Source organism: Manis pentadactyla, chromosome 8 (assembly GCF_030020395.1).
Source record: "Manis pentadactyla isolate mManPen7 chromosome 8, mManPen7.hap1, whole genome shotgun sequence".
NCBI lineage: Eukaryota > Metazoa > Chordata > Mammalia > Pholidota > Manidae > Manis > Manis pentadactyla.
This window is the reverse complement of record NC_080026.1, coordinates 53,485,713-53,512,605: the sequence shown is the minus strand read 5'-3', so window position 1 is coordinate 53,512,605 and position 26,893 is coordinate 53,485,713. Positions and strand designations below refer to the sequence as shown.

Genomic DNA, 26,893 nt, shown 5'->3' with positions numbered 1-26,893 from the left:
TAAAACATTTCATGTCGACATAGTCATAGAGTTAGTTAAGTGGAGCTCTCCTGGAATACTTGGCCCTTGCTACAAGACCTTCTTTTAGAATAAGGTACTTATTCTGCCATCTCTGTACTTTCTATGTGGAGTCTGGTGAATAGCACATTTTAAGATCTGTAGATATTTTCCTGAGTAACTGAATTTTAACTCATCTTCACAGAGAAACACATTCCAGGCTGTTCTGGCCTCCTCTGATTCCAGCACCTACGCCATTTTCCTTTATCCTGAAGATGGTCTGCAGTTCCACACAACATTCTCCAAAAAGGACAAGAGCCATGTCCCCGCTGTGGTGGCATTTAGTCAAGGCTCAGGGGGATCCCTGTGGAACAGCGATGGCGCTTACAATATATTTGCTAATGACAGAGAAGCGATTGGAAATTTGGCCAAGTATGTTTTCTTCCTTCTTCAGTAGATTCTCCCCTTAATAAGAGTATCATTTCATTATTTTATTAAAGATCTAAAGGGTTTTACAGAACATTGCCTAAAAATGTCCCCATGGATTTTAATTTTGTAGATAGTTTTTATATTATATAGTGCTTTTTCCTGATGAACTAAGGAAATATACTCTTAAGATGAACAGGTATCCTGTTTTTCAGATTATCATCCTCATTTGAAACAGTTTCTACCATCTTCTTTTGAGTACAAAGTTAGAAATAATAGGTATTCAGACCTGTCTCCTGCTATGAACCTGAGGCTAAGAAAACCCTTTTGCCCCCAAATTGATTAAGGAGAAAATTCTTACAAAGAGAAACAGTGTTCTCTTAGGTTATTTTGTAGAATTTGGAAAAAGTGGGTAGAGCTCAGACTTTTTCTAAGCTTTTCCTAAAATTAAAATCTTTCTTCTGCCATTATTCTTTAAGCAGTAAAGAAAGGAACCCTCCCCTCCACCCAATTCATATTATCAAATTAAGCCTAAGACTCCTCTGCTCTTTACTTAATGGTACACTTAACAACTGGCTTTATGGGGTGGGTGAAGCTCTCATTTACAGTGTTTGCCATTTCCATGGTGTAAATACTCCTACCACGGCCTCACATTATCTTGCTCAACGTGGAGTTTAAAAAAGATGAACCATTACATAGTCTTCTTAGCATACACATGCCATAGACTTAATTAACTTCAAGAAAACATAGATGGTGGTAAAATAATTCTAATGTGACAAGGTTTGAATATTTATTGCCTTTGTTTTAAATATAATTTATTTAATTTAAGTTTACATAATTTCGTTTTTTACAAGGGCTGTGTTTACTAACTGGTTTGTGAGATTCCCAGTATTTTAACAACTGGCTTTCACGAGCTGCTGCAGGCAAGCTCCTGCATGACACTGCCTTCACTTGGGTCCCAAGCAGGCAGATTGATTAGATGTCCTATTTCTGTAGGGCTTTCTTGATTCTTCATCCCCCATTCCACCCCATTTTTTTGCTCAATGTTCTCCAGTGAGTAATGTGTGCCCCTTCTTCCTGTGGTATAATCTGGTCATTTTAATAATTTATGATAGGAGCACTTCTAATCTTAGACACATAAGAACAGTAAAATTGGTGGAGCAAGAAGTAGAGATCAGGGTTATTCTATTTTATTTTATAATTATAAAATGCTTTTAGGTTCTGAATCTCACTGGTGTTTCACGATACCTTTTGAACATAAAAAGGTAAGCTGAGACCTGTCTGAGATTCCACAACTAATAGAGTTGGGATATCTAATAAGCCAAGACTGTGCTGTTTTTACTCTGACACCAAATATGGGGTATTTTTTTTCCCCACACCAACCAATTCTACAATTCTCTGGACACAACTGGGTGTCCTGCAATTCAATTTAATTCTGACACTAACCACCCAAGTGAGCAAAGACCCCACAGGTTAAAGGCTCAGCCCTATAAGACTGTCCCAGGTTGCCACCTGTACATCTGATCAACCAGCTGCAAATGGGTTTCCATGACCCCCTGCTCAGGTTTGATAATTTGCTGGAACAGCTCACAGACCTTAAGAAAGCACTTCACTTACTGTTACCAGTTTATCTGAAGGGATACAACTCAGGAAGAGACAAATGGAAGAGAGACAGAGGGCAAGGTATGGGGTAAGAGGGCTTGGAGCTTCCATACCCTCTTGGGGTGCACCACTCCCTTAGCACCTTGAGGTGTTTGCCAACCTAAAAGCTCTCCAAGCTCATCCTGTAGGGGTTTTTACTCACATAGGCATGCCTGATTAAGTCATTGGTCATTGGTAACTAACTGAATCTCCAGCTCCTCTTTCCTCCCTGGAAGTCAGGGCAGGGGGCTGAAAATTCCAACTCTTTAATAACGTGTTGGTCTTTCTTGTGGCCAGCCCCCAACAGGAAGCTGTCTAGGGTCCCCAGCCACCAGTTCTCTTGTTAGCATATGAAAACACACTCATCCCTCCAGGGATTACAAGGATTTTAGGAGCTATAAGCCAGAACTGGAGACAAAGACCAAAGATAGATGTCTTCTTGTATCACACCACACCCTGGACAGAGAATAAGGGAGAAAGTGAGTTACTCTAGTCAGCAGGTTGCTCATATGATAGGGCATTGACCAGCAACTACACAGTGTAGGCCACATTTTTAAGGCCTGACGTGGCGCTGGAGCACCCCCTCAAATGGCTGAGGGCAAGCCTTTGCCAGTGTTGTGACATTTGGTTATGGCCTTGCCCAGCAGCCCTGGATGGACTCAGCTCTGTGCTGACCAGACACCCTCCCACCTGGCTATAGGCAGAAGCAGGCAGTGGGTTTCAGGTTGACACAGATCCCAGGGCTCCTGCTTGCTTATGGGGCTGTTTGCTGGGTTGCTAGCCTGTTTCCAAGAAGCCTGTCCTTCCCCCTAGGAGCAGCAACTCTGGGCAGCAGGGCGTCTGGGTGTTTGAGATTGGGAGTCCTGCCACGGCCAGTGGCGTGGTGCCCTCGGACGTGAACCTGGGACTGGACGATGGAGCAGAGTATGATGACGAAGATTATGACTCCGTGACACGTCTGAGCCTGGAGGAAGGGGGCACCACATCCATCCCCTATGAGGCTCCTAGAAGGGGAGACACAGGCACATACAACATGCCAAGTGTCCTCGCCCCTGGTCGCCTGGCTACCGAGAGACCCCTGGGGCCTCCCACGGAGAGAACCAGGGCTTTCCCGCTGCCGGGGGAGAGGTTTTCCCAGCAGCACCCGCAGGTCGTAGATGTGGATGAAGTGGAGGAGACGGGAGTTGGTAAGGCCGTTTAAGCTGCAGTTGAACACTTGGTTCTCTGGACAGGAGGGTGGCGGAAGGGTGTCAGTGCGCATTCCATGGTGGTGTGTGAGGATGAGAGCCTGTGGGGGTGGGGCCGCCTCACAGGTGCAGAGCACCGGTGGGCTGGCTCCATGGCCTCAAAAAATTCCAAGCATCTTCTGGGATCAGGCCTGTGGTTATGGAGACTGCTGAGTGGGTCCACTTCCAAGTTTCCTATTTCCTGCTTTTGGTCTGTTTTAAAGAAAAAAGTGCTTTTGTGTTGTTTTGACTTAGTTTCTTATTTGTGACTTTTGAGATCAGAAACATGTTCACCCACCTGAAAAAACATTTCAGAAGTTCCTTTGGCTATGTATGCAGTTTATCTTTGGCATTTATTTCCTCTTAGTTTTGGAACAAGAATGGTTGATTATTATTCCTCCCAGGTTCCGTCAGTTTTGGAGTTGTTTGTAAAGATTGAAAAATACAAAATCAGTAGCTCTCCCTTTTAAAGATAGTTTGAAAATACGATACCTCTAGTCAACCGTATTATATCAGATTTTTGCTACATTTTGAGGGAAAACCATTGGAACCCCATGCTTTGCTTTGTCTTATAAAAGACATTCAAACTAAGCTGTCATTTTTTGCTCTTCAAGTTGACTTATGATCCTTTAAGAGTCATATAAATGGTGTGGTCTAGTTTAAATGAGGTTTACAACTCTACTGTTTCTACTGTGAAGCTCTCAGAAGGCCCTCAGAAAAATATACTCTATTCCACATTATTCACTCATTTTTATTTCTCCTTACTTGTTCTTATTTGGCTCGTAACAATAGTCATTACTGTTCACTGAGTATCCCAAAGCCTTGGACAAAGGCTTGTGGCCAGGGGTAGTGTGCTTGCTTACTTGTGAGGCACAGGAATGGAGGAGGCACCCTTCAGTGGCAAGATGATGACAAGGGTTCATGTCCTGGGCTCTTCCTGCACACACTGCAACCTGGATTTCCTGGGGTGATGCTGACATCTCTTAGCACACAGCACTCGGCTCCTACAGCTGGGTATCAGAGTGATCTCCCAGATGTGTTGGGTATGTTTGCTTGCAGATGTTGAGCTGAAATTCTCATTTTTGCAGCCATCACTTTGAAATGAGATCATATCTGGCCCAATAACTTATAATGGTTTTACCTGGTACTGGTGAACACCTAGATTTAAACGCCAAATGTGTCTAAAACAGATGTCTTTCTGTCCTGTCCCTCTATTCCAGTTATTTCAATGTTTTCATTAGAAAGGAGAGTGTTGTGTAGCCAGCAGTGCATTCCTGGTGTTATCCAAATGGTCACCACTGATACCAAAGCCATAATAGACCCTGGCTGGGCCCTGGTCTTGCAGCCAAAGCTTATGCAATCAGTAATGTCACATGTGCTCAGCTCAGGGTCTGTGTTCTTGGCTTCAAATGATATCTTTACACATACTGGAAATTCCCTCTGAGTAGGTAGGAGCAGTTGAATCTACCTAGCAGTAAACTTAACCTTTTATCTTCACTCACGATAGTCAAATATAAATTGGACCATTATCTCCTCTAAAAGTTCATCCCCTCTTGTGCCTTTAAACTTTGTTCCAAATTTATTTGCCCTGGATTAAGTATAATGAGCAGTTCATAATTCTAATAGCATGAACCTGGGAGGTAGAAATTTGGAATAGGGAGAAAGTCTTTGTTTCTTGGGTCAAAGGCTCTTAGACCAGGTATAACTGAGGAATTATTTCTACTCAGCTTTTTTGAGTAGGGGAGCTTCTGAGTTATCCCCTGGGGAGAAGAGAGGGGCAAAATTAAAAAAATATATTAAGCTGATTATAATGCCAAGCATTATGTTATATATATTTTACCACAATTAAAAAAAAGTAAAAAAATATTTTTAGTTACCCCCTCCCCCTTCCCCCACCACAAAAGGTGGGGGATCTTTCTGACTACATTATATGGATACCATATTAAATTTGATATTGGGTGGCAGTAACCTCATGCTGATTTCAGGCATACTGGGTACATCAAATGATAGCATTTTAAAATAATTCACCCTTGTGATTTCTCAAACTCTGTTTAGACCCATTCACCTTTGGTGGGTTGAGTAATGGAGCCACTATCCTTTTTAAAGAGCTACAGGTAGTGAGTCCTGTCTCTGAATTGCCTGGGCAGATGTGACTTCCTGCTAGGCTGGAGGGTGCACAGGGTAACAGAGCTCTGGTCCACAGCCCTGTGAAGCACTGACAAGTGTGCTGTGTTTTCTCTGAACAGTTTTCAGCTACAACACAGATTCCCACCAGACGTGTGCCAACAACAGACACCAGTGCTCTGTGCACGCCGACTGCAGGGACTTCCCCATGGGCTTCTGCTGCAGCTGTGTTGCTGGCTATACTGGCAACGGCCGGCAATGTGTCGCAGAAGGTACTTTGCTTTTGTGTGTTCTGTTTGTGGGGGAGAAAGAGGAGGGCTAAAGTTTCTGTTTGGGACTTGTTTTGCAATATTGCCTTACCTAGATCTCTGGGGGTGCGTAGTGTTTGTTGTATAACAATGACATTTACTTCTTGCTTCCCATTCTTTCACATCCTTCTCTAACCATTTTTCTGATGTAGGGAGGTCTCTTCTTTCCTGTGCTATTTCTCCATGTCAGAAATGACTGCCACTGGGAGCCCATCTTTACAACTGCTTCTAACACAGGACGAAGGCATGTTGAAATTATGCAGCTTGCATGAGGAGTTGTTAATGCCTCTCCTCTTCTTCATTTTCTTTCAAACCTCTTATTTGGCACTGTTCACAGTCCTGACTAATCATGGTTAAGTGCCAGCAGGGCCACGGGGGGCTGGGAAAGACCACAGTTTGTAGCAGGTAAAGCCTACTCTGGCCACCCTTCCTGTTGGGTTTCCTTTCCTTGTCCCCTGAAACCGCAGTGTGATGGTGTAGTGCAAGGGGGCCCCACAGTTGGTTCTAGAGCACCAGGCCCACTGTGGGGCTAACTCTAAAATGGATCCATCCAGCTGTGGGCCATCAGTTCTGAGCTCTGTATCCAGTCCTGATGCTCTCAGATGATTAGACAGATCTTCTCTGCACAAGTCTAGGGGTCCAGATAACAGTTTACTCAGAGAGTGAGACCCATGGGAGTCTGCGGCCATAGATGAGAATTAACACAAAAACAACAAAGACCCTACTGTCCTGAACATTTGTCCTTCAGATGCCAAGTCACCTCACTTGTCCCTGGAAATTACCTTGTGCATTTAATGAAGACCCTCAATTCCTTTGCAAAATCAGACTAAATAAAACTCCGTAGGAGGAATGGTTTCTGTTTTTCAGAACCCCCTGCCATAGCTATAGTTAAACCAGTTATTTTAATTTGCCAAAAAAAAAGTTCCCCTCTGGGTCACAGTGAAATCAAGTGAGTTTTGTTACATACCATCCACAGTAATGGAAGAAAATTGTGTATACTTTTCACATTAATTTTGAGGGATGTTTTTAACTTCTGTAAGTGTGTTTTCTGTTTTCTTCCAGATCCTACCTCCCCAGGGAAGGCAGGCCTTTGCTTCTTTGTTTTAGGCTTGGCTCTTATACTACTCTCACCCTAGGAGAAGCCTCCAAAATCTACGATGAAATCTTATTCTCATAGAGAAACCTCATTAGTGCTTTCCATGCCAAATATCAGAGCTGGAAATGCTGAGCACTTTGTGTTTGGTGACAAGCTCAGATATGACAAACTGTTTGGCTGTCTGTTTTAACATTATATACATGCCTCATAATAGTTTTGTGGTTTAAATATTTGTTGTGGTTTAAATATTTGTTGGATTCTTGCTACTTTTAAAACATTTTTCGAGCTCAAAGTTTGGTGGAAAGAATTTGTCTTTCTAATTTGGCTTTCCTGCTTGTCTCCATAATAGTTTGGGGAAGCATTTTTTTGATATTATTCTTCTAACTTCACAGAATTCCCCAGTGTAATAGACATAGTTCATGTGCAGAAATACTGTGTGTGTGCAGTATGCCATGTCTTGTCAGTGACCCTGTTTAGCAGCTTGGGCAGAGTGAACACAACAGGTCTTCAGAACACAGGTGATGACGACCAGGTGGGAGCCCATCTGTCTAGGGCTATTCAACAAACTTCACTGAGAACTAACTGTGCACAGAAAACTCCTCTGAGACCGAGGGAGGGATTGGGTATGAGAGTCACTTACAATCTGGGAGGAGAACAAGGTATGTGCAATCAGAAACTGATAGAATTTAATTCTGCTTCAAATCTGAGCAGTCCACAGTGACTTACTTACTACTTCCTCTGTTTTGTTTTTTAAGATATAATGAAGACACTTGTTTAAAGTATATGTTGGATGGTGGTTCCTATATTCACTAAGTTGTGCAGCCATCACCTCTGTCAAATTTGAGAGCATTTTCTCACTCCAGGTGGAAACCCTGTTCCCAGTAATGGTCATTTTCAATTCCCTTAAGTGTCCCAGCCCCTGTCACCAACGAATCTATTTTCTATCACTGTGGGTTTTCTTATTCTGGACATTTCATATAAATGAAATTATACAGTAAGTGACATTCTGTATTTGACTTCTCTCATTTAGCATAGTGTTGTCAGTGTTGTGGCATACATCAGGGTTCCATTCCTTTTTTCTAGCCAACTAATATTCCATTGTGTGGATATACCACCTTTTGTTTATTCATTCATCAGTTGATGGGTATTTTGGTGATTTCCCATTTTGACAATTATGAATAATGCTGCTAAGGTCATCTGTATACAAGTTTTTGTGTGGACATACCTTTCTGTTCTGTTGGGTGTATACCTAGGAGTTGGAATTGCTGGGTCATCTGGTTACCTTCAGTTTTCTTATTAGAATACAAGGACAGCTTAATTTATTTAGACCTTATCTTTTCCTGTTTAAATGCAATTTATAAATATTATAGAGATAATACATATCTCTATAAACATTATAGAGATACATAGTATAGAAAATGAAAGTTCACCTTATTACCCTGAGTTAACCACTGTTAGCAATTTTGTGTACATCTCTTCAGATATTTTCCCCTAGGCACACGCTAACATTTATTATTAGTGTAATTTTTAAGACACAACAGTACCTTGCATATACTATTTGGCATTTATGAAGAAAGCTTTTAAATCTGCCATAGCAGATTTCACCTCTTCCCCAGTTGTCTAAATGGAACCATGAACAGCAAACACACCCCCATCCACAAGCTGGTCTTGGGTCAGACAGCATGTTTGTATGGTCTGTGACGTCCACTGTGCCCCTGTTTGGTCTGGCTTGGGCTGAATGAAGATCCAGGATACAGGCTGGCAGCCCTGACCCTGGGTAATGGGAGATGCTTATTAAGGTGTGTTGTAGATCAGGCAACTAAGTGTCCCAGATTCCCTGGACCATCCAGTTCAGCCTCTGTCCCAGTGAAATTACTAATTCTGTCCCTTACACTCTCAAAGGGTAGGAATGATTCTGTCAGTCCCCTAGTTTTAGATCACCCATAGTATCATCTTCTCCTGAGGTTATTTTATTTGCCCCTGAAGTCCCACCATCACCTAATGGCTCCCACTGGAGCCGCTTTCAGGCTGCCCATTATTAGTCCACATAGAAGAAAGGCAGGACACTAGAATTTCTAAGGCTCACAGACACAGTCATAGGTACTGTCTTTTTGGGAAGAACAACTCCTTTACTTACCCCAAAGCCCTTTACCCGACCACTGTTAGCCTCTTTGTGTTACAGGCACAGGTCCTACTGGACGTGTCATTCTTTTTCTGAAAGGCTGGTTTGTTCTTTGTTTCTTGCTCAGGTTCCCCTCAGCGAGTCAACGGCAAGGTAAAAGGAAGGATCTTTGTGGGGAACAGTCAGGTCCCCGTCGTCTTTGAGAACACAGACCTCCACTCCTACGTGGTGATGAGCCACGGGCGCTCCTACACAGCCATCAGCACCGTCCCCGAGGCCATAGGGAACTCACTGCTTCCTCTGGCCCCAGTGGGAGGCATCATTGGATGGATGTTTGCAGTCGAGCAAGATGGATTCAAGAATGGGTTCAGCATCACAGGTAATTCATCAGACACTAAAGTTAATGTGTCCCACAGTGGTGCCTAGGACACTTTGGTAGGGGTAGGGGGATGCATGTGAATGGAGAGGGAAGTCCATGTCTGCCGACAGCTAGCTTACTGACAAGTATTTTGTAGCTCTGGAAATAAGATACTGAGGTAAAGTTATCAATGATTTTTCCATTTATATATATTAACTAAGACTGTCTAGAACTGCATTTTGATCAGGGAACGATTTCATGGTGGACATTTGGAAGTCTCCAACAAAGCACAGGCTGTCATCTTATATATCCTCACAATCCAAGTGTGGGGCTCACAGCTTCCCTAATTTGATTTATCAAGGCTGCCTCTAATTCCAAACCAGTCTGAGACTGATACCTGACATTTCCTCATTATGTGCTTGATGAGAAGGAACCTGTCATTTCTAGCTAGTAAAATAAGCCTGATAAATACAATCCTAATGAGTCTTACGACCTGGAGCTGTATTTCTGGGGCACAGATACATAGCCACTACCTCTGACTACCCAGATCTGCCCTCACCACCACCCAGCCTTGCTGGACCTCAGCCGTGGGTTTATCACTGGAAACACTGCTGAAAGCAGGGTTGTACGCTTTACACAGGTAACCCTCCAAAAGTTACAGAGCATAAATACATAAAGTGTGGCCATTTCAGGAAAAGAGAGCATATATCTTTGTAAAGATCCCATAAGATCCATGTTTGTGTTCTTGCGCAAACACAAACTCTTTCCTTTGCAGATAGAGGTGAGCTTTGTATTCAGATCCACAGACCCTACCCCTTCCCTGCACAGCTTTCTGTGTCGGTGCTGTTTTGCATATGGGTGAATTTAAATTGATGATTTGTAACATACATCAACTCCAGCTGGGCTGGGGGAAACTTTAGCAATTCCCTACAACAGATCTTTGTTACTGCAAGGGTCCAATCTTAGTTGCCCCAGGATCTGTGTTATCAGTTGGATATATGCTTGGGACTTAGGAACTATAAAGCAGGATTGTCGAACTTTTTCTGAAAAGGGGCAGATAGTAAATATTTTAAGCTTTGCCTAATGTCTTAGGCTCTATTGCCTCTGTTGCAACTACTCAACTCTGTCATTATAGAGTTAGCACCCATAGGTAATATACAAATGAGTGGACTGAACATGTTCCAATTAAACTTTATTAATGGCCACTGAAATTTCGATTTTATATAATTTTCACATACCATGAAATATTACCCCCTTGACTTTAAAAATAATTTAAAAATATAAAAACCATTCTTAACTTAAGGGTTGCTGGCCAGATTTAACCCTATGGCTATAGTTTGCCAGCCCTGCTATAATGGAAACAAAGCCCAGAAAGGGAAGAGGCTGTCAGAAAGGGGAAGTGTTTTTTCTGCCTGTCTGAGGCTGCTGCCTTGCACTGGCCAAAGGGAGTCCCTGAGCCAACACCCGAAGTGTGTGCTTCCAGGATGGCTTCTGGGGCTGGTGATGGTTCGCCCCGAGCGATTCGCCCACCCTGACCAGGACTTAGCCATGACAGTAGTCATCACCGTAACTGGTATCTGGACCACTTGACATTGGGTAGAGCACTTTTTAACTTACTTTATCTCATCTAAATTCCACAAGGTAGATTGTATCCCTAATGGATATTCAGTGGGGTTAGGTAACTTGCCCAAGTTCACGCAACTAGCACCCTAGGAGTACAACCCCAGGCCCCTGCTCTTCCCAGCTCTGCCCCTGAGGCAGCCTTTCTCAGATGCTGGTGTGTGGCTGGGAAGCAGCTTCTCTCCTCTGTGCATGACTCAGTTGGGCCTCATGGATGTCCCAGTTCTGTCCTCAGCACCACCAGCTTCACCTCAACTAAAGCACCTGCAGAGGAGGTGTGAGTGCTCTCTGCCTTCATGACTGCACACTCTGAGCCCAGGCCTGGCTCAAGGGTGGCGAGCCAAAGTGACAGACTGTTGTTGCTTTCCAGGGGGAGAGTTCACCCGCCAGGCTGAAGTGACCTTCGTGGGGCACCCAGGCAAGCTGATCATTAAGCAACGGTTCAGCGGCATTGATGAGCATGGACACCTGACCATCGACACGGAGCTGGAGGGCCGTGTGCCACAGATCCCATTTGGCTCCTCTGTGCACATCGAGCCCTACACGGAGCTCTACCACTACTCCCGCCAAGGTGAGCCACCAGCCCCACACCGGGAACAGCCTGGCCCAGGCCAGGCCTCCAGACTGGCCACTGCAGACCCCTGAGCTGGTGCAGTCCTAGAGCTTCAGAGAGGGAAATCCGTGGCGGGTTACCTGGTGAAAATCACCATTTCCCCCAATTTTAGACACAGTACATACTACAGAAGATTTGGTGCAAAAAAAGAAAATAAGCCTAACTCGTAATTGTAAAACCAGTACCTATTATTAGATTTAAATTTCCCTTCAGCCTTTTGTCCCATATATGTATGAAATATCCCAACATATATATAACATCTTAAGATAAATATGGCAAATATAATTTCAAAGTAAAGTAATAATTTTACTGTAAGTTCTAGATGCAATATACAGCATGGATATCACATTAACTTTTTACTTTAAGTAATTTCAAACTTAGATAAGAGCTGAAAATAGCACAATTTCCACAAGCCATTTACCTAGCTTTACCCATGGATAGCATTTGCCACATTTCCTTTTATTCCCTTTCTTGCACATATATGTTTTTTGGGGGAAGGCAAGTTATAGACATCATGATCCTTCATCCCCTAAATACTTCATGTTTTTTTTCCTAAGAACAAGAACATTCTCTTATGTGGCTGCAGTAAAATAATCAAAATCAAGAATTTAACATTGATGCAATATTATTATATATTCTACAGTCAGGGACACAGCTTTTATTTGCAATCATACCACATTATTATTAATCTTCACTTTTCTAGTCAGTTTTGGCAAATCATGAATATTCTATAGTTTCATTAGGTAGACTTTGAAAACACTTTTTAATGAATCTGTATAATTCTATTGTATGGCTGTTAATTTAAACTATTTTATTTTCTAAAGCTTAGGTTATTTCCCATTTTCCCTTCTCATAATGAGTTGAAATGACCATCTTCATCATAAATCTTGACCAAAGTTCTGATTCTTTCCTGAATCAGTTTCTAGGAATAGAAGCAACGAGTCAACAATAGGAACTTTTTAAAGGCCTTTATTAAATTGCCATCCAGAGAGGTTGTACCAGTTACCAGGGCTTTGCAGCTTGGTTGCACTGAGCTGGGTGGGAACAGGAGCGGGTGAAGAGAAGGTACAATGAGCAGAGGGACTGCAGCCTGAAGTCAGCCTGCAACCAGATGGTGTTTCTGGCAGCCCAGCACGTGGGAGCTGGACAAGAGGCAACTTATACACTCATCTTTTATTTATCCTCTGCTTTTAGTGTGCAGTGCAGCAGAACACACAAATATAAAGACTCTGTTATTGTTTTTTAAAAAAATAAGAAGTGGAGAGTTTTGTTGAATGGGTGCAAAGCAGGCTGTGTTCTGAGTGGGAAAAATTGTCTCTCTTCTCCTCTGTTGAAGTTTGCTGAGAGTGCTTTGGTAATTTTTCAGAAATTGGCTATCAAAACCCACTTACTATCTCATTTTTTTAATCTGATATTTTTTAATATTGGAGAACTAGGGTTATATATGGCAGCCACTATTTATTGAACCCTAAGTGAGAGAGCCTGTGTAAAGCAGTTAGCACTCTGCCAGTCACTTGATAAATGCTCCATAAATGTTAATTTATCTTAAAAACAGTATTAGCCTGCTTGATTCCAGAAATTTTGCATACATTGTCTCATCCTCACCCCAAGCCATGCTGTAAAACAACCAAGGCTGAAGAGGTTAGTAAATGGCCTGGTATCACCCACTTTGTGAGGAATGGGGCCAGGTGTGAATTCAGTTGTATCTCCTTCCATGTGTGTGCTCTTTCCGCCAGACCTGAATCTCTGGGTTGGTTCTGGGTGACTTAGGAACTTACAGAGAAGTACTTGATGAGGAAATATGATTAATGAAATAATACCCATAATACTATGGGAAGTCTAGGGAGCAGAATGAGTCCCAACACAGAAATCAATGGTCTGACTTGTTCTATTTGATCTCACTTCTGGTAGTATTACAGACAGGGAACACTGCTGGTGGTTTTAAAGCCCTTGGTTAAGACTCTTGCATCCTTAAGATTTCTCCTTTGTCTCCCGCCTACCCCCCACGTCCCAGTGATCACATCCTCCTCCACCCGAGAGTACACAGTGATGGAGCCAGGTAGAGATGGCACCACCCCTTCACAGGTCTACACTTACCAGTGGCGCCAGACCATCACCTTCCAGGAGTGTGTCCACGATGACTCCCAGCCGGCCCTGCCCAGCACCCAGCAGCTCTCGGTGGACAGCGTGTTTGTCCTGTATAACCAGGAAGAGAGGATCTTGCGCTATGCCCTGAGCAACTCCATCGGTCCTGTGAGGGGTAAGAGGTGGTGGCTCAGATGGGCGTCACGTGTGCCTTCATGTGTATCTTTGTGTTCTTGGACGTATAGGTTTTCATCTCCTACTCTTAGTAAAAAGAAGAAAGTTATGCTAAAATGTCTCTGACAGAAATAAATGTCTTGTCATCTCCCATTCTTAGGAATGTTCTGCTGTTCTGCTAACCTAAGGCCTCTTCATTATTCTATTTGGGGTAGAATGAATAATGCTAGCCTATTGAGTTACCTTCCAGAGCAGATGGTTAGAAGGCTACACTTGGCTTTGGAGAGCATTTAAAACACTCTAGTACTCAAACTTGAAAGGAATATGTCCCCAGGGCCTGAGGAAATCTGCATAAAGTCTGATGAAAGTCCAGCGCGGAGTCTACCACACACTCCAGGCCCTGGGACAGCATGTCATGGGTGCTGAGGTCTGGGGGTGCTTCTGGCTGCATGGAACGAGCTGGCATGTGGGGAGCTGGTGTGGCATCTCAGTGCTAGAGCTCACATTGTCCAAATCTATAGCCCCAGGGTCCAGGCATAAGATCTTTCTCTTTGTCAGTGATTGCTGGTTCTCCCTCCATACTCAGGCCATGGCTCCAGCTGATCAAGCCTGTCCTTGCTGGACTCCGTAAAGGAGGGCAGGTGTCTGTCCCCCTCCTCTGAGAATTGTAGCTCTAGGCATCCGGGGCTGGCACATTTTTTCTTAAAAGGCTGGATAGTAAATATTTTAGGCTTTGCCAGTTGTACGATGTCTGTCACAGGATCTCACCATAGCAAAGAGGCAGCCACAGACCACATGCAAGTGAGTGAGTGTGTCTGGCTCCCAGCAAAACTTTATTTACAAAAACAGGTGTGGCTCCAGAGGGATATTATTTGCTGATGACATGGGATTTCGGCTAGTTTCCTGGTCCAGGACCCTCTGCTGCTCTCCTGGTCACCAGCTGTTGTGTGGGAGGAGGAAAGCTTCAGGAGTTGCTGAATACTCACTTGCTTTCATGTCTCTGCTTTCACAGATGGCTCCCCTGATGCCCTTCAGAACCCTTGCTATCTTGGCACTCACGGGTGCCACACCAACGCAGCCTGCCGCCCTGGCCCCGGGACGCAGTTCACCTGCGAGTGCTCCGTCGGCTTCCAAGGAGATGGGCAGACTTGCTATGGTACAGCCACCAGTTCTGACGGGGCTGGGGGAGACAGGCTAGGGGCAGGTGTCCAGGTTCTGTCAAGCAGGGAGCCGGGAGGTGCGGGGGTGCAGGATGGGCAGGCCGTGCCCAAGGTTTGCCCATGCTTGGCACTGCCTCGGTAGCGTTAGGTGTACTGCCTCTTTCTTGCCATTGACCAAATGCACAGTCTAAGGGGCAGAGTAGAGTTATAAGGCCACACTCCCTTCCCTTAAGAGACACAGGCAAGGCAAAGCTAAGTCAGCACTGTTTACAGCACTGATGATATAACCATACCTGTCATGCCCCAGGGCACACAGCTGCTTCACAAACCCCACCTCATCTGATTCAGTGATTCTAATGAGACAGATTCTTTCATTTCTGTCTCTTTATAATTATATTAAGCTGTGGCAAAATACACATAAAATTTACTCTCCTAACCATTTATAAGTGTACAGTTCAGCAGCATCATGAATGATCATGTTGTCGGGCAACCGTCCATTTCCAGAACTCTCTTTTTCCCCTTGCAAAACTGAAACTCTGTTCCCATAAACAACTTCCCATTCCCTTCCCCGCCAGCTATTCTACATTCTGTCTGTGAACCTGACTCTTATTGGTACCTCATCTACGTGGAATCATGCAGTGTTTGTCCTTTTGTTTGACTTGACTTCATTTAGCACCATGTCCTCGAGGTCTGTCCACACACCACAGCATGTGTCTGAATGTCCTTCCTGTTTAAGGCAGGAATAACATTCCACTGTGTGCACATACTTTTTTTAATCCACTCATCTATGCATGGATACTCGGGTCACTTCAGTTCTTTGGCTATTGAGAATGATGCTGCTCTGACCGTGGATGTACAGATAGCTGTGTGGGTCCCTGCTTTCAACTCTTTGGGGTCTGTATCCAGAAGTGGAATTGCTGGATCATATGGTATGTCTTGATTTTTTTTGTGTAACTGCTTTACTGTTTTCCACAGCAGCTGTACCATTTCATTCCCACCAGCAGTGCACAAAGGCTGCAGTTTCTTCATATCCTCACCAATACCTGTTATTTTGTTTTCTTTTTGATAGTGGCTGTCCTAATGGGTGGGAGGTTCATTCCTGTTTTTAAAGATGGGAAAATTGAGGCTCATTGAGTGAGCCACAGACATTGGAACATTGGAACTCGAATCTCTGACTCAAGCTTGTGAATTTTGCCACTTTCTCATTATTACTTATAATTTAATTGTTAATATTGCCACATAGACAGGCTTGATTCTTATGTTTTTGCTGCTAAACTTTAATCTACTACTGAGGGGCAGTTAATTGGCTCCTGACTCAATGAAGAGTCCATTCATCAGAGCAACTAGTGCAAGAATGTCAAGTTCTTCGACCAGTGTTGCCTAAATCTGCAACATAGGGCTGGCTCACTGACAAGTGTATGGAAGCAAGAAGTCAGTTTCCCTAGTGAAGTGAGTAGTGTACTCATGTATGCTTGGCCAGAAAGCTGAGCAGCCCTCTTGAATGACTGGGATATCAGAATCTGGTGTGTCTGGCAGCTGTAGAATTTGGGGACCAAACTTAGGGTGTGGCCTCTAGTGCATCCGGTCAAGGGAAGATTTAACGTGCTGGTTTTGCAGGTCCTGCTGTCAGGGTGTTGCTGTTTTCACTTCAGGGTGAAACTTTATGTAAGGTCTGAAATCATGGCACTCACAGGAACAGGTTGTGTAATTGTTTAGCCATGTTGCCAGTAACTTTGTACATGGTGGTAGGATTCAGTTGGAGATTCACTTTGCTTGCAACATACCTCTGGGAAGGGGACATAGTTCCTAGTCACCTCTGATCATCAGAGTTCCCCAGTATTTCCCAGAATAGCCCAACAGCCTTGAATAGCTGGATTGGCTAAGGGTAGTTTGAAGCAGAATGATAGTGCATGTGTGGGAGCAGAGCCTTCCCAGGGCCATAAGGATGGTGAACTCCCTCATTTCCCCAGCAGAAGCATGAACCTCCTGAGTCTTCATGTAGCCCCACTTCAACTCTGTAGGCCAACTGAGCATCAGAGCATAAGTGATACCCCAGCTGCTGCTGCTGAACCTCTGTCTGCTTTCAGTCTTGGTGCCTGAGTTTGTCACAATGGCCATGCTTGCTTCACTTCACAAGGCACGGCCGGCCATCCTTTGTGTAATCTGTTGCTGTAGTAGAAACCCCTTTGATGTCCTTGTCCAGGGAGGAGGGTGATCATGTGTAGACTCACTTTTGTCCTGTGGTTAGCCCTTGATCTGGCAGATTAGCACCATGGAATGTGGGTATATTCCCAGGCAGGCTGCTTTTTGTTCTGGATCACTAGATCATGCCTTAGAGTGTTAATGCATCAAGACAGTAGGCTGTTGGTAAGAAATTGCATTAGTCAGATCACTTCATGTATTATTTTGACCTGCAAAGTGTCTTAGAGGACAGTGAGGGTGAGCCTTTGTAGTTGAGTGCGCAAACATTGATGTAATGACAGATGACATACCATACAAGGCTGGTGTTGCTTAGATACTATATAGTACAGTAATGGACCAGGTAATTTGGAGAAGATTCCCACCAGTTAAATGAGAGATCTGGTGCTTGGCAGAATGGTTTCCATATATGTCTCAAGTGGGAGTCTGTAGAGATAGTTTTAGATGATTTCTCATTGAAGAATTTTGAGGGCCCACAAGACATTTATCAATTCAATCATGAGATTCTTCTCCTCGAAGACCCTGGCCTTTATAAAAAGGACAAATTGGAGAAATTTAGAGTTGTAGAAAATATGTGAAAAGTAACCACTCTGAATAAAAGAAAAAAGGAAGCAAGAATTATCCGGGATTTTCATATTGGGTTAGAGAATGATTTATGTGAAAGGAAATCTCTTCGCAGTATAGAGGTTGGCCAGATACTGCATAACAACAATAATTTTCAAGCAGATATTTTAATATTTTATGAGGGACAGTTATCACCAATTCACTATTTCCACTAAGAAAGGATTAAAGACCTAGCCTCAATTTACAGAAAGGAGGATTTCAATTAGGAAGGACATTAGGAAGGACTTCCAAACTGTGAGGAAAGACTGTGAGCTACTAGGTGGGACATTACTAGGGTCTTGCTCTAAAGAAAAGGTGTTGTCCACCTTGGATGGAGGACCATACGGTGCTAAGGGACCATCCCTTCTATCCCAAGGGCCCCCAGATCCTACTTGCCAATCGTTCTTCAGCTAGGGAGTGAAAGATGAGCACCTCCTGATCACCTAAGAAGCTTTTTTGAAACACACAGCTTCCCTGTCCGTAAACCTTCCAGTGGGGAATGGAGCTTTGAAGAGCTCCCTGGTGATTTTGTACTGTCGCTGTGACTGAAAGCCACTGCTCTGTGCTGCTGCACTTTGGCAGAGGAGTCTAAGCCATGGACCCTGCCGGTCTATGCAGCGTGTCCAGGCATCTGCACTGGGAATGTCCTCTGAGAGTTCTCCTGCAGAGACAGAGAGCCAGAACAATCTTTTCCTCCTATGTTGTTGGAGCAGCAGCTGTTGGATGGGGTCATGAACTCCAGGCTTGCTGTTTATCCTCCCCCACCAACCCCAGCTCATAAAGAAGCTGCTTTGGGAGTCGCTTTGTTCCATAACCTCCCAGCTGTGCCTGAAGCAGTCTGCTTGGCTAAGATCTTGTATCTTAAACATTTCACAGAAATATACATTGCAATTTATTTCCAAAAGGCTCAGTATCATTGGTTTGGGTTTCTGCCCTGGGTATTGGTCAAACTGTGGGGCCGCTGTGGCAAGAATGCTTGTCTTGTGCATTGTCTAGTAAGCCAGCAGGGCATCTATCTATTAATGATGACTGGCTTGGCTGGCATCAGAAGTGGGCACATGAGGTTTTGTCCCCCAAGTGTGAAGGAGTTACATTAAAGCAGGGGAGTTGGATGGTCTTAGCCATTATGCAGTCTTCCTCACATGAGTCTCAGAGTTCTAGAAATGCCAGAAATAATAGTTTACGCTCTGAGAATGCACTTGGCATGGGAAGGACTTTGTGCGACTGTTTTTTTCAGTCCATCAGTGGACAGGCAACCAGCTTGGTTTCTTGTCTGGGGCGACCAGCTTTACTGCAGTGGCCGTCTGAGGGCCATGTTTCTAGAACTGGCCAAATCCACCCCCATGGCATATGGTGTAGGGTGAATCCCTAAAACTCGGATTATAGCAACATTTCTTGAGTGTGCTAGATGCTCCTCTAGCATGCATCCATTTTCCATAATCCTCAGAAGAACCCCTCAAGATAAGTAATATGATGCTTATCTACCAATGGGGAAACTGAGGCTAAATAGTTAGATAACTTGCCCAAGACTACACAGACTGGTAAGTAAAGTGGGCAGAATTGGAACCCAGTCTTTTCCAGCTCCAAAGCATCTGTGTTTTTGCTTATCCCATGGGATTGTGACATGAGAGGACATCACCCTACTAGTCCATTTACAGTCTTATGAGTTAGTGGCTTTCCTTTTAGTGCATTAAACTCTGGTTAACATTCAAAAATTCATAATTAGGCTTTAAACTATTCAACTCCTTTTGTAACTGTATTGGAGGAAGGCAATGTTTTTTAACAATAGCATATTTAAACTTATCCAGAGTCTGGAAACTTGTCTGCACATCTTTCTAATGTGTATTTGCCAATCTGATGTTAGTGGGCCCTGGGCTCGGTAATTAATCCCACGCAAGGCAAGGGAGGCATGTGTTTACGTAGGAGGGAAGCCTTGGGATCACTCTCTAAAGTTACACACGGGGCAAAAATCTTACTTAACACTATTTTTGGACTATAGAAAAGTTTGTTTTAAAATGGATCCATTCGTAGCCAGGATGTTTTCTATCATTATAGTTTGTCTGAAGAGGTTTTTTTAAAAAGTCTGCTTATCTTACAAATTTGCTGTAGATGTTGATGAATGTTCAGAACAGCCCTTGGTGTGCGGGAACCACGCCATCTGCAATAATCACCCAGGAACCTTCCGCTGCGAGTGTGTGGAGGGCTATCAGTTCTCAGAGGAGGGAACATGTGTGGGTAAGTCCTGCAGTGACTTTACAAAACGTTCATTCATGGAGTGTGTATTAACACCTGTCTAAAACGTATTGTCCCAGGTAGTTATCCTGGCTGAGATGGAAGGTGCTGGGCTCTGTTGGTTTTTTTTTTCTGTTTTGCAGTTTACAAAGACAATCAGACTTCACTCCCTCCCACCAACTACCTGGAGAGTCACATGTACGGGGAATAAGCAATGTTACTGTCTGCACTAGTAAAACCAGCACCTTGCCTGTTGTCAACTTTTGTATTACATTCCCCTTCTTATAAAACTTTTAATTCTTTTCATTATTCTTTTAATAACTATTAAAACAATTAGACTTGTTCCTCCTTATAATTAGTGGCCTTGAGATTCATGTGGAGGGACTATATTATAGACCTGTGTGTCATTACCTGTGTTAGATTGAATTCTTCCTGATTTACATCTAAGATTCCATTGAGATTCTATTAAGATTCTATTTATGGGTTTCAGTTTTACAAGTCACAGGTAATAACATAACTTCTTAGCCTTTTTAAAGTGAGTTTAGGCTGCTAATTAGGCTAATTATGCATTAGGTTGATGAAGATGGGCCAACCACAAAAAGCCAGATTGTTTTGATTTTTCCACTTTTTCCCTAGTGGTTGCAAGAATTTTAAGTTCAAAGGTTCTCAGAGATTTCCAGGTCTGGAAGGCAGAATGGGCCATCTGAAATCAACATTTCTTCCCAATTTAAAACAGATTCCTCTTTCACGTCATCAGTGAACCATCCCTTACCCCTTCCTTGCTGCTTACTAAACCCTAACATACTTTCTGTTTGCTTTGTCTTGAAACTTCGATGAGGCTGCCGAGGTCCTGGGGTGCGGCAGGGTCTTGAGGGCGGGAGGGAACAGGCAGTTCTCATATTTTGAGTATGACCCAAACATCTGTGAATTTGGAGACGCCAGTCCCCTTTGCACAGAGTTGAGATTTCAGCTCTGTTAAAGTTACTGTATCTCTTTTTCTTTAATTAAGAACAATTTCTTTTTATTTGGCCTGACTTCCTTCCCTGGTTTTGGAGATAAAGGAGATTCAAAGGTTCATTTTTCACAGCTGCATCATTTACGTTACATTTTGCCTGAAACTCAGGGTATGGCTCCTTCACGCCTTGGGTGGGGAAGTCCTGGGATAGATGTGTTTGAGGCATGATGTCCTGGGTTCTGTATCCACCCATTCCTGCCATCCACACTCCTGCCGGGGCAGGGTGGGGGCAGGGCAGGTGGGGAGCAGACTTCTCCTAGGCATTTGATTTGGAGGAAGATGCTTAACCTCTCTGGGCCTCAGTTCCTCACCTGTAAAATGAGCTGCTTAGACTGGATCAGGGGTTTACTGTGACCCATGGAGCTCTTGACGATGTCTCAATTGCTGCCAGTGAGGACCCAGGGAAGCTGAAGGCAGACTCTGGTCCTCCCCTTCTGACCTCCAGCCTTTCATGTTTACATATCAAATTCTGAGTAAGCTGTTTAAATCATGGATCACACTGCTCAGAAACAAATGGGAAGACCACCTGAGGATCTTTAGGTTCCACCAAGACCTGGCGTTACTGTGAGCTTCCCTGCTGCCCTGCTGCCTGGAGACCCCACACAATTCTGTCCTCTTTGCCCCTTTTCATCAGCGCCTTTGAGACTCCCTGTGTGGAGAGGTGTCTCCCTGGTAAAACCAGGTCTGCCTCAACACACTCAAACGAGTGACTGTGGCTTGCTACTGGGGAGTTGTTCGATGGTCAGTTTCACCTCTCCTGAAATTTCATATTAAAACTGTATCATAGATTGGAAGCCTGTATTGGGAAGGTTTCTCACCAGGTCAGAGCAGGGAATGGGGAGGAAAGAATCCAGATAGTTTAGGAGGCCAGCTTTGTGGCCCACCCACTGTGAGGGCCTGCGAGCTTATGCAGGGCATGGGGGCTGCCCAGAGGTATAGCTTTGCATGAGGACTGGCATCCATTATGAGACAGGCTGCTTTGTGGACTTCCCTATCTGGCAACCTGTGGCTTTCTCTTTTCTGCTGGGTGCAAACTTTTACAGCCAACTAGAATGTGCAAAGCTTGTTTACACAAAGTAAAGGTGGGCCTCAATTTGCCCATAAATCACCTTTCTGTGAAGATACAGATGCCCCCTCTGGGTGGACCTGGCCCTGTGATACATGGCCTGGCTCACCCAGCATGGGGAAAGTGAGGTCCCACCAGCCCTCACTGGGTGGCGTGCTGCAGTACACAGCTCTGGGCACCTGCCTGTCTGCAAGGGCAGGAACAGGGCCAGGCTTAGGCTGATGGCTTAGCTTTGCCTCAGCCAGCGTTCCTGTTGCCCCTCCCCTGCCTGTCATACTGTTAGCAAAAATTATTGTAAATAATTCAATTTTGTAGTCTTCTCAGACATTAAAGTAACTAGAGATATGTGATGCCACCATGCTTAGAGCTCTGTTTACCCTGTTCTTTCCTCTCCTTGTATCACTTGACGTCGTGTGCACAGCTCAAGAAGGTCCTTCCTTCTCCCCCATTGGCTCCTTTCCAGGCCCCAGCCAGCCTTCAGGTGTCTCTCAGGGACCACTAGCAGGTGGGCGGCAGCATTGCACGGCCAGCCACCTGTTCTGCTCATGCTGGGTGGGGGCACAGTCCTTTTTCAGGGATCCCTCCAGAAATGAAGGTGCTAGGAAAGTGAAACCCCAACTTAAAATTTAATTGTAATTATTTTAAAATTACCATTCTGAGCCTAGTTTTCTCTGCTTTCCAAAACTTTCATCTCCATCCCACCCTGCAGCTTCCCACTAGTTGATGGGTTTGGGCCAGAGCTGCAGGGACATTGACCCCATGTGAAGCCAGGAGCCTCTGAGGAAGCTCACCCAGCACGCTGGTGCCCCACGTGTATGTCAGCTCACCTTGAGGTTGTTGGGGTAGCAGCTTCTGGCTTGAGCAATGGACCAGGGCCACCCTGGTTTTAGGATTACTCTTCTTCGAATAAGCACAATCAGTAAGACCATCTGGAAACTCCGTGTGACGATTGAGGAAGACTAGCAGAGCTTTGGGTAGTGCAGTGGCCAGCAAGACCCTTAGGAAATACTTGCCGTTTAATCTATGTGAAACATTCACCAAAAAAATGTACTTTCTGTATTCTAAGAATGAAAAAGCTAAAACTAAACTATTTAAAGTTGTAACATTGACTTTTTTTTTGTATCATTAGTGTTCAATTACATGAGGAGAGGAACATTATGTTTACTAGATTCCCCCATCACCAAGTCCCCCTGAAATACCCCGTTACAGTCACTGTTCATTAGCCTAGTAAGATGCTGTAGAATCACTACTTGTCCTCTCTGTGTTGTACAGCCCTCCCCACGCCCCCACTCCCTACATTATGTCTGCTAATCATAATACCCCCTTTTTCCCCCTTATCCATCCATTCCCACTCATCCTTCCCAGTCCCTTTCCCTTTGGTAACTGTTAGTCCATTCTTGGATTCTGTGAGTCTACTGCTGTTCTCTTCCTTCAGCTTTTTTCTTTGTTCTTATACTCCACAGATGAGTGAAATTATTTGATACATGTCTTTTTCCACCTGGCTTATTTCACTGAGCACAATACCCTCTAGCTCCATCCATGTTGTTGCAAATGGTAGGATTTGTTTTCTTCTTATGGCTGAATAGTATTCTATTGTGTATATGTACTACATCTTCTTTATCCATTCATCTACTGATGGACACTTAGGGTGTTTCAATTTCTTGGCTATAGTGAATAGTGCTGTGATAAACATAGGGGTGCATCTGTCTTTCTCAAACTGGGTTGCTGCATGCTTAGGGTAAATTCCTAGGAGTGAATTCCTGGATCAAATGGTATGTCTATTTTGGGCTCTTTGAGGAACCTCCATACTGCCTTCCACAATGGTTGAACTAATGTACATTCCCACCAGCAGTGTAGGAGGGTTCCCCTTTCTCCACAATCTCACCAACATTTGTTGTTTGTCTTTTGGATGGTGGCGATCCTTACTGGTGTGAGGAGATATCACATTGTGGTTTTAATTTGCATTTCTCTGATGACTAGCCATGTGGAGCATCTTTTCATGTGTCTGTTGGCCATCTGAATTTCTTTGGAGAACTGTCTGTTTAGTTCCTCTGCCCATTTTTTAATTGGATTATTTGCTTTTAGTTTGTTGAGGTACATGAGCTCTTTATATATTTTGGATGTCAACCCTTTATTGGATCTGTCATTTATGAATATATTCTCCCATACTGTAGGGTACCTTTTTGTTCTATTGATGGTGTCCTTTGCTGTACAGAAGCTTTTCAGTGTGATATAGTACCACTTGTTCATTTTTGCTTTTGTTTCCCTTGCCTGGGGAGACTGTTCATGAAGAAGTTGCTCATGTTTATGTCCAGGAGATTTTTGCCTATGTTTTTTTCCAAGAGTTTTATGGTTTCATCACTTACGTTCAGGTTTTTGATCCATTTCGAATTTACTTTTGTGTATGGGGTTAGACAATGATCCAGTTTCATTCTCTTACATGTAGCTGTCCAGTTTTGCCAGCACCATCTGTTGAAGAGACTGTCATTTCCCCATTGTATGTCCATGGCTCCTTTATCATATATTAATTGACCATATATGCTTGGGTTAATGTCTGGAGTCTCTATTCTGTTCCACTGGTCTGTGGGTCTGTTCTTGTGCCAGTACCAAATTGTCTTGATTACTGTGGCTTTGTAGTAGAGCTTGAAGTTGGGGAGCGAGATCCCCCCCACATTATTCTTCCTTCTCAGGATTGCTTTGTCTATTTGGGGTCTTTGGTGTTTCCATATGAATTTTGGAACTCTTTGTTACAGTTTGTTGAAGAATGTTGTTGGTAATTTGATAGGGATAGCATCAAAGCTGTATATTGCTTTGGGCAGGATGGCCATTTTGATGATTTTAATTCTTCCTAGCCAAGAGCATGGGATGAGTTTCCATTTGTTAGTGTCCCCTTTAATTTCTTTTAAGAGTGTCTTGTAGTTTTCAGGGTATAGGTCTTTCACTTCCTTGGTTAGGTTTATTCCTAGGTATTTTTTTCTTTTTGACGCAGTTGTAAATGGAATTGTTTTCCTGATTTCTCTTTCTATTAGTTCATTGTTAGTATATAGGAAAGCCACAGATTTCTGTGTGTTAATTTTGTATCCTGCAACTTTGCTGTATTCTGATATCAGTTCTAGTAGTTTTGGAGTGGAGTCTTTAGGGTTTTTTATGTACAATATCATGTCATCTGCAAATAGTGACAGTTTAACTTCTTCTTTACCAATCTGGATTCCTTGTATTTCTTTGTTTTGTCTAATTGCCGTGGCTAGGACCTCTAGTACTATGTTGAATAACAGTGGGGAGAGTGGGCATCCCTGTCTTGTTCCCGATCTCAGAGGAAAAGCTTTCAGCTTCTCGCTGTTCAGTATGATGTTGGCTGTGGGTTTATCATATATGGCCTTTATAATGTGGAGATACTAGCCCTCTATACCCATTTTGTTGATAGTTTTTATCATGAATGGATGTTGAATTTTGTTAAATGCTTTTTCAGCATCTATGGAGATGATCATGTGGTTATTGTCTTTCTTTTGTTTATGTGGTGGATGATGTCGATGGATTTTCGAATGTTGTACCATCCTTGCATCCCTGGGATGAATCCCACTTGGTCATGGTGTATGATCCTTTTGATGTATTTTTTAATTCAGTTTGCTAATATTTTGTTGAGTATTTTTACATCTATGTTCATCAGGGATATTGGTCTGTAATTTTCTTTTTGGTGGGGTCTTTGCCTGGTTTTGGTATTAGGGTGATGTTGGCTTCATAGAATGAGTTTGGGAGTATTCCCTCCTCATCTATTTTTTGGAAAACTTTAAGGAGAATGGGTATTATGTCTTCTCTGTATGTCTGATAAAATTCTGAGGTAAATCCATCTGGCCCGGGGGTTTCGTTTCTGGGTAGTTTTTTGATTACTGATTCAATTTCTTTGCTGGTAATTGGTCTGTTTAGAGTTTCTGTTTCTTCCTTGGTCAGTCTTGGAAGGTTGTATTTTTCTAGGAGGTTGTCCATTTCCTCTAGGTTTTCCAGCTTGGTAGCATATAGGTTTTCGTTGTATTCTCTAATAATTTTTTGTATTTCTGTGAGGTCCGTCATGATTTTTCCTTTCTCATTTCTGATTCTGTTTATGTGTAGATTCTCTTTTTCTCTTAACAAGTCTGGCTAGGGGCTTATCTATTTTGTTTATTTTTTTCAAAGAACCAGCTCTTGGTTTCATTGCTTTTTTTCTATTATTTTATTGTTCTCAATTTTATTTATTTCTTCTCTGATCTTTATTATGTCCCTCCTTCTGCTGACTTTGGGCCTCATTTGTTCTTCTTTTTCCAGTTTCAATTATTGTGACTTTAGACTATTCATTTGGGAATGTTCTTCCTTCTTTAGATAGGCCTGGATTGCCAAATACTTTCATTTTAGAACTGCCTTCGCTGCATCCCACAGAAGTTGGAGCTTTATGCCATCAGTGTCATTTGTACCCATATGTTGCTTGATCTCTGTTTTAATTTGGTCATTGATTATTTAGGAGCCTCCTTGTGTTTGTGAGCCTTTTTGCTTTCTTTGTAGAATTTATTTCTAGTTTTATACATTTTTCGTCTGAGAAGTTAGTTGGATGGTAGAATTTCAATTTTTTTGAATTTACTGAGGCTCTTTTTTGTGGCCTAGTATGTGGTCTATTCTGGAAAATGTTCCATGTGCACTTGAGAAGAATGTGTATCCTGCTGCATTTGGGTGGAGAGTTCTGTAGATGTCTGTTAGATCCATCTGTTCTGTAGTGTTGTTAGGTGCCTCTGTGTCCTTACTTATTTTCTGTCTGGTGGGTCTGTCCTTTGGAGTGAGTGGTTTGTTGAATTCTCCTGAA

At 43.3% G+C, this 26,893-nt stretch overlaps 1 protein-coding gene across 1 annotated transcript in view; it reads left to right on the top strand.

Moving 5' to 3' along the window:
- The window catches only part of NID1 (nidogen 1), a 97,213-nt gene that overhangs the window by 24,590 nt on the left and 45,730 nt on the right, over nt 1–26,893 (top strand). Inside the window, exons 3-10 of the mRNA XM_036919310.2 lie at nt 203–429; nt 2,878–3,251; nt 5,537–5,686; nt 9,068–9,319; nt 11,289–11,489; nt 13,546–13,791; nt 14,803–14,946; nt 19,862–19,987. Coding sequence (XP_036775205.2) covers nt 203–429; nt 2,878–3,251; nt 5,537–5,686; nt 9,068–9,319; nt 11,289–11,489; nt 13,546–13,791; nt 14,803–14,946; nt 19,862–19,987 — 1,720 coding nt within the window. The remainder of the gene's footprint in view (nt 1–202; nt 430–2,877; nt 3,252–5,536; nt 5,687–9,067; nt 9,320–11,288; nt 11,490–13,545; nt 13,792–14,802; nt 14,947–19,861; nt 19,988–26,893) is intronic.